At 67.6% G+C, this 8,038-nt stretch overlaps 1 protein-coding gene across 1 annotated transcript; it reads right to left on the bottom strand.

Moving 5' to 3' along the window:
- Window positions 1-317: 317 nt before the first annotated feature.
- Window positions 318-7,099, bottom strand: SPIRE2 (spire type actin nucleation factor 2; the record flags this gene model as incomplete). Its single annotated transcript, XM_082489393.1, has 15 exons — window positions 318-528; window positions 603-718; window positions 850-877; window positions 974-1,041; window positions 1,113-1,247; window positions 1,671-1,804; window positions 1,941-2,091; window positions 2,200-2,369; window positions 2,471-2,594; window positions 2,752-2,838; window positions 2,943-3,107; window positions 3,184-3,264; window positions 3,604-3,963; window positions 4,253-4,290; window positions 6,880-7,099. The coding sequence occupies 15 exons, from the start codon at window positions 7,097-7,099 to the stop codon at window positions 318-320; spliced, it is 2,088 nt and encodes a 695-aa protein (XP_082345519.1).
- Between the last annotated feature and the right edge of the window lie 939 nt (window positions 7,100-8,038).

The raw sequence follows: 8,038 nt of genomic DNA, 5'->3' as shown, positions 1-8,038 counted from the left end.
CCCGGCATGGCCAGCGCCTGCCTGGCACAGCCAGGGCTTGGCACAGAAGCAGGGCTGGGGGGCAAATGGTGACTGTGGGCACCCCAGGGCAGTCTCGGTCCCCCCAGGGGCCATGCCAGTGTCCCACCAGTGGTGGTGATGGGAGGGGACGGCGGGGACGGCAGGTGCCCTGCCATGCCACCGGTCCTCGCCTCCCCCTGGTCCGTAAGGTATATAAATATAGAGGCTGTATGTATACATCCTATGTATATATGTACATCCAGGTGGCCACTAGCAGGGTCTGCGCCAGGGCGGCCGGCACCCCCGCACCAGGCCCCTCACTTGTGCCAGGAGTCGACGTAGAGGGAGCGGGCCTTGGCGGCGCGGCGCGGTGCAGCGTTGAGGACGGCCACGCTGCGGCGGCTGGAGCAGATGACGTCAGTGACGAAGCCGGCGCAGTCGCTGCAGACGTCACGCAGGACGGAGCCCTGGGCGTAGATGTGGGGGAACTCCTCTTCCACCCGGCGCCAGCACGTGCCTGGGAGCGAGCTGCAGCACAGGGCACCCTGTCAGCCCCGGCCCGAGGAGGAGGGGGGAGGAAGGCTCAGGGCTTTGGGACTCACTGGAAGGTCTCTCTCCTCCGCAGCGGCAGGGCTTTGGCCAGCAGTGAGCCCGGGAGGCTCTCGAAGCCCAGTGCGTAGACAGGGATGTGAGCCAACTTCTTGGAAGGCATCTTCATCTGCCGGGTGTGCGGGTGTCAGGGCAGGACAGGAACAGGGGCAGGGAGAGGGACAGGGACAGGGGCAGGGGCAGGGATGGGGCAGGGATGGGACAGGGATACAGTGGCACCGGCAGGAGACAGCCGCTTACCTTCAGGCTGCAGGAGGTGCAGACAGACCTGGGGACAGAGAGAGGCTGGTGAGTGGGGCCACCGCAGGCACCCTCCCACCACCCTCCTAGCCCCAGGCACAGCGTGACATGGTGTGGTGCTCACCGCTTGCAGAAGAGGCAAGCTGCAGGCCAGGAGAAGAGGGGGAACTTGGCCCTGCAGCAGCAGCAGACCTGTGGGCAGAGGGGGGTGAGAGCCAGGGGCCGGGCGGGCGGCACTTGGCCCCTCCGGCCCCAGATCCCACCTTCCCCTTCCGCAGGCTGCTGTACAGCTCCTTGCTCTGCAGGAACTTCTCCATCTCTGCCTTGACCAGCACCCTGCGCACATTGATCATCTCCTCCACGGTGAGGGCCAGGCTCTCCACGGGGTGGCTGAACTCCTGCATATGAGGGGGGGACATCAGCCTGGTCTGCCGCAGGGCTGTGGCAAAAGGCATGGCCCGGAGCATCCCTGTGCCATGGGCAGAGCTTCCTGGCACAGGCAGAGGATCCCAGCATGGGCAGAGTGTCCCCGGCACAGGCAGAGCCTCCTGGCATGTGTAGAACATCTCTGGCATGGGCAGAGCATCTCCAGAGCACCTCCAGCACAGGCAGTGTCTCCAGCGTGGGCAGAGCCTCCTGGCACCAGCACAGGGCACAAGGCACGGTGTGCCTCAAGCTGCACATCCCATGCAGAGGGAGCAGAGAGGCCATGGGGACCCCCTGGCCACCTTGTGTCCTCATGCTGGGCTGCCATGTACTCATGGTCATGCTCACGTGGTGTCGCCAGCTCCAGTGTCCCCAGCCCCACCACCAGCACTCACCAGCCAGAGGTGTTTGGAGCTGGTGCCAGGGGCAGCACTGGATCCGTCCTCTGGCCTCTCCTCCACAGCGCCAAGGGCAGCACGGGGTGGTGCCGAGCTGTCCGGCAGTGGGTGGCAGCTGGCGGGGACAGAGCCTGCAGGGAGGGGACAAGGAAACAGTGTCAAGGCCATGCTGCCTTGTGCCACCTCTGCCACAGGGCACACATGGCACAGCCACCCTGGGGATGCGGGCACAGGGGTGATGCAGGGCTGGGGACCTCCGGCACGTACCTGAGCGGGGCCGGGGCTCGGGCTGCAGTGACTCCAGCTCCTGGGGCGCAGCCTGGCCACCCCCCAGCTGGCTCTGCAGCTGTGCCAGGTCCTGCTCCGAGAAGGAGCGGTCCCGCTTCAGTGACACCTCCGCGATTGGAGAGTCCTCCTCCTGCAAGGCCATGGACACCGCATCACTCTGGGGACCCTCTCATACCCTCAGGACCTCCTGAGTCCCCCTGACATCCACCCTCCCACTCTTCTGTGTCCCCTCTCTCGCCTCAGAGACGTTCATCTCCTCCATCTCAGCCAGGGTGGGTGCCTTGAGCAGGATGCGGGGCCGTGGGCGCGCTGGCACAGTGCTCACTGGGGTCCGGGAGAGCTCGAGGCAGGAGCTGGAGGCCAGGCGGCCCGAGCAGGCGTGGGGGATGCAGGGCAGGGAGCTGTAGCCTGCGGACAGGGATGGAGCTCAGTCCCAGCACGACAGGGACCTGCCCTGGTGCCAGGCACATCGCTGGCAGCCCGGTGCAGCAGGGAGGGGATGCTGGTACCTTTCTGATTGCGGTACGGTGCCTCCACGGGTCGAAGTTTCCTCTCCTGTCTGATCTCCTCCAGGATCTTCTCATGGAGCGTCCTCTGCTTCTGGGGCAAGGGCCGCAGCCGCCGCTCCGATGCCTGTGGGACACATGGATGGAGCCTCAGGCAGTGGCTGCAGCTTGGGGCCAAACACACTCAGGGTGCCCAGCCAGGTGGGGATGGCACCCATGGGAGCCACCAAGCCCAGGTCAGGTACTGCCATGCCATGCTACACCATCCCGGTGCTGGCACTCACCTGCTTCAGCGGGGGCCGGGAGCGGATGAAGTCGAGGATGAGCTCGTGGGCGTCCTTCTTCACCCGTGGGGGGATGTCTCCATCCACCTGGGAGAGGGCAGAGGGGCCACGGGTGGTGTCAGAGCCAGGGCTGGTGGGCAGCACGGTGACAGGGAGGGGGGCCAGCACGGGGGCAGCCCTGCTGTGCTCACCATGACCTTGCGGAGTTTGTAGTTGCGGGCACGGATGTCCTGCATGAGCATCTCGAAGGGGGTGAGCTGGTACTCAGTGGGCAGGGGGTTGAACTGCTTCTCCTGCACCTTTTTCAGCTTCACGCCGTGCCGCAGCTCCCGCATCAGCTGCACCCACAGCCGGGCCTGGGGGAGTGATGGACGTGGCATCAGCCCCCACACAGCCCCAGCACAGCCCCCGTGCCCAGCTGCGCTGCCATACCCAGTCAGTGTTGCGCAGGCTGCCAAGCTCCGCTGCCGGCCGCTCCTCTGCTTCCTCGTCCTCCTTCAGCTTCTGCAGCATCTGCCGCGGCACAAGACGCTGTCACCCTGCCTCGGTGTCCAGCAGCACCGAGGGTCCAGCAAGGACAGTGCCATAGGGCTGCAGCACTCACGTGCACCCCCAAAGCACACCCCATCCCCACTACGAGCCATCCTTGCCAGCACCAGCTTGGGCAGGCAGGAGCCAGCAGTGCCATGGTGCAGCGCCCCAGGAGAGCGTGTATGGCTGAACGCTGGTGCCGGCAGCCCTGGTTGGGGTAGGCAGAGGGGAACATCAGGCTCACCCCACCATTTTGGGCCCACGGGGGGTTTCCCCAGCCAGTTGGCGGTGCTGGCCATTCAGCTGGGAGCCCACACTTACCTCCTTGGCATCACGGATCTTGGCAAGGAAGGCTTTCAGCTCCACAGTCTCGGCAAAGAGCGCCCGGCAGACGGCCTGGTAGTGTGCCTGGGCCTCGGTGGGGTCAGCCAGGCGGGCGGCGCAGCACCGCATGGCCTGCCCGAAGGTGCGCACGGCACGCGGCGGCCCCTCGCCCCCCTCCTCCTCTTCCTCTTGCCCCCCATAGCCCTCGTCGGCCGTGCCACAGCCACTGTCCTCTGAGTCGCTGTTGGTCATCAGGTCAATGAGCTGCTCCAGCCGCGGGCTCAGCTCCCGCTCCTCGTTCTCATCCAGTCCCCAGTCCAGTGCCCGGTAGATGGCGAAGCCCAATGACTGTACCATCTGTAGGGAGACAGCACCCGCTGGGCCCCCAGGCAGACCCCAACACCAGCTGTCCCGGGGGGAGCCCCTTGGAACTCATAGCCAGCACCAGCTGCCCCTCACCCCACCAGCCATTGGTGCAGGGTCTCATTCCCCCACTGCACCCCAGCACCCCATCACCAGCACCGCAGGGCAAGGGGGACAGGTGGCAGTGCCCACCCGGGGACTGCTGTGCTGGGGTGCGATGGCAGACGGGCCAAGTCCCCAGGAAGCTGCAGCGGGACCAGGCAGGCATCCGGCCCCCACGTACCTGAGCTTCGGCAGAGGGCGTCAGCAGTGGGGCCAGCTCTGGAGGAGAGAAAGACAGTCACCGCTGGTACCTGCAGCCCCATGCTGGGCATCCCCTTTGGTGTCACCTCCTGTCCCACGCCCAGGCGATGCTGCACCCACCCAGCCCCAGCTGTGGGGCACTCGGTGGGGGCACCCTGAGTGGGCTCCATGCCCAGCATTCCTACCCCAAGCCAGGACCCCCATCCCCAGCTGGTCCCATCCTGAGCTGGTCCCAGGACACAGCTCCACAGGACAACAGGGACCTGCGTGTTGAGCCTCGGCATCAGGCAGTGCTGGTTGCAAGATGGTGATGCAGCCTCTGGTGCCCTACCTGCCCAGCCGAGCACGGCAGGCCTCGCTGGGCATTGCAGCAGTCACCGGCCCTGGGCAATGAGCCCAAACAGGCACCAGCCACTTGGCCCCACTGCCCCCGGCCAGACCCGGGAGACACATTGGGGGTAGCAGGATCACCCCTTTACCCCTCAGCCCTGGGGCTGGAGGGAGCTAAGAGCTCTGCCCCCACAGGGAAATGCCCCCTGCACTCCTCTGGGCTGCGGGCACCGGCAGTGTGGGCACCAGCAGAACAGGCACTGGCAGTGTGGGAACTGGTTGTGTGGGCACCAGTACTGTGGGTACAGGCAGTGTGGGGACCGGCAGTGGGGGCACAGGCAGTGGGGGCACAGGCAGTGTGGGCAATGGCAGGCCAGGGTGCAGTGAGGACCAGCAGCTCACTCACAGGTGCCCAGTGTGGGCTGCGGTGACAGGCTGTGCCCAGTAAGAGATGCTGCTTTCTACTGCAGAGCCAGCACAGCTGGAGCATTGCACACACACACACAGAGCACCATGCCCACACACACAAGCCCAGGACACACTCATGGGCAGCTCAGACCCTCCCAGGAGCTGGATGGCCACAGGAAAAGGAGCAAGAGTGGCTTTTGCAGCATCCCTGAAGGCAGTGCCCCGGGGCCCCTGGCTCCACTTTCCCCATAGCAGCCGCTTCCCCAGCCCAGGGAAGCACCGGCCATTAGCTCTCCACATAGCTGATCGATGCAGCAGCAGATGCAGGGATGTGCCGGGGATGTGCCGGCTGTGTGCCAGCCGTGTGCCAGCTATGGCAGCACCTGCCGAGGAGGCCATGCCAGGTGCCTGGGGGTATGGCTCAGGCTGGCACAGAAGGGACTTGGGAGCAGGAGGCAGTGTGGTGGCACTGGCTCTGGCACAGCAGCCATGGTGGCTCAGGGAAGGGTGTGGGGACATTCCCATGCATGACCGGTGGAGCTGGTGTGACGATGCCATGCCCAGCCGCTGCGGGCACGTGCTGTGCCTGTGTGTGGCCCTGTCCCATATGCCTCGGTCCCCATGGGCTGCCTGCACCCCGCTCCCCATCTCCCATCTCCCCTGGCTCAGCTCCACGCTTGTCCCCCTGCCACCGGGAGCATCCCCTGCCTGGCCACCAGCAGTGAGGACACTCAGTGACACCGCAGAGTCCCTGCCCGTCCCTGCCCAGAGAGGCCCCGCAGCATCCGACAGCACTGAGCACCGGGTGCCGTCCCTGGGCGCTCTGTCATTAAGCTCAGGGGTGCTCCTCGCCACACCGGGCCACCCTGAACGGCTGCTGGCAGCCGGCCGAGCCTAATTACAGCCCGTATCCACCACAGCCCTGCCCAGCAGCGCCAGCCGCCCGCGGAGAGGGCACGGCCGGGAGTCCGAAGGTCAGGGACGGTGGTGCCCAAACCGCCGCTGCCGGGGGCCGGAGCCCCGCGGGGACACCCCTGCAGGGTCCGAGTGTGCAGGGCCATGTATGTGCCGTGCATGTGCGGGTGTGTGTCCCCCTGTGTCTGCCTGTCTGTCCTTGCCGTGTGTGTCCTGCCCGCCCCGATGGGCTCAGTGTCCTGCAGCCCCATGTTGGGTCCCGGCCCGGTGAGATCCTCACCCATAGGCGCCCTGCACACCCCCACACCCCGGGTCCAGCCTCACCGGATCACCCGGCTGGGCCCTGCCGCTGCTGGTGCCACACCAGCCCCGGACCCCCGAGCCATCGGGCCGCCACCTGTGCCGGTAGCCACTGTGCCAGCGATGGTCTCGGCTGTGCCAGTGCCGGTGCCGATGCCGGTCTCCCTTGCCAGAGACGGGGCTTGGGGTTCGCCCCCATCTCTGCCGGTGCCAGTGCCGCCTTCTTGCCCTCCGCTGCCGGTACCGGCCCTCTCGCCCATCTCTCCCAGCGTCTCCGATGCCGCACCCCCGCAGCCGGTGTCCCCGGTACCCCACCGGTGCCCTGCTGCCGGTGCCGGCGACGCCAGTGCCTTCCCCCCCCTTGCCGGTACGGCTTCTCCCGCCAATCCCCCGCCGCCGGTACCGGTCCTTCTCCACCGGTACCGGTCGCCTCCCGCCGGGGCCGCTGCGGGTGCCCCCCCGCTGCCGACACCCCGGTCCCTCCGCGCCCCCGAGGCCGGCCTCCCGGGGCGGGCGGCGCGGTGCAGCACCGCCTGCCGGCGCCGGTAAATCCCAGTGCCGATGCCAGTGCCGGTAAATCCAGGTGTCGGCGCTTCGTCCCCGTGCGGGCGCTGCCTGCTGCCGGCTCCACCCAGCGTTGCGACGGTGACTTACCGGGCGGCGGTGCGGGAAGGACGACGCTGCCGTCGCCTCGGAGGCGGATGTCGGCGGTGCGGAGCGGGGCGGCGGGGGCGGCGGGGGCGGCGGCGGCGGCGGCGCGGCAGCCCTGGAAGCAGAGGGCCCAGGCCTGCTCCTCGTTCAGCGGCTGCTCGTAGCACTTCAGCACCTCCTCCAGGGACAGCTCCCGCGGGGCCCCGCCGCCCGCCCGCGCCATCGCCCCATCCCCGCGCGCTGCCGCTGCCGCCGCCGCCGCCGCCGCTGCCGCCGCACGGGCGGGCGGGGCCCCGGGAGGGGCGGAGGGAGGGGGGGGGGGCGCGGCGGAGCGGAGCGGCGCGGAGCGGCTGGCGGCGGAGCGGACCGCCCCCGTCCCCGCGGCTCGGCCCCGCCTGCGACACCGCCCGCCCGCCGCCGCCGGGGGCGCCCACCGGGGAGGCGACGCGACGGAGGCGGCGGCGCCGAGGGGCGCGGCGCGACTCGGTACGGTACGGCTCAGTACGGCACGGCACGGCTCGGCTCGGTACGGTACAGTAAGGCAAGGCTAACTACAGCACAGCACAGCTGGGTACGGTATGGTATCACGGCACGGCTCACTACAGCACGGCAACGGCTTGGTACGGTACGGCTCGTTATGGCGTGTCTCAGTACGGTTTGGTATGGCTCAGTATGGCACAGCACGGCTCGGCACGGTATGGTACGGCACAATAGGGCACGGTGTGGCACAGCATGGCCTGGCCTGGTACGGTACAGTATGGTATGGCACAGTATGGTATGGCTCAGCATGGCATGGCTTGGTACGGTATGGCAAGGCACGGCACGGCTTGGCACAGCTCGGTACGGTACGGTACAGCACGGCTCAGCTTGGCATGGCTCGGTACAGTACAGTCCGGCTCATCCAAGCCAGCAGGATGCAGGATCAGGGTGCGGGATGCAAGGTGCAGGGTGTAGGGCACACGACTTGGTGCAGGTCATGGGGTGTAGGCACATGACATGGGGCACAGGGTGCACGAGTGTGTGCAGGGTGAAGGGTGAAGGACACAGGGCGCAGGCTCCAGGGTGTGGGTGTCCCCAGGGCGCAGGGCATGTGACAGGGTGCAGCATGCAGCGCCCAGGATGATTGTGGGGTGCAGGGCAGTGCTGGGGAACACCTCACCAC

This window comes from Vanellus vanellus (assembly GCF_965231255.1).
Source record: "Vanellus vanellus genome assembly, chromosome: 12".
NCBI classification, from domain to species: Eukaryota; Metazoa; Chordata; class Aves; order Charadriiformes; family Charadriidae; genus Vanellus; species Vanellus vanellus.
The sequence above is the reverse complement of the archived record's forward strand: the minus strand, read 5'-3'. Positions and strand labels throughout refer to the sequence as shown.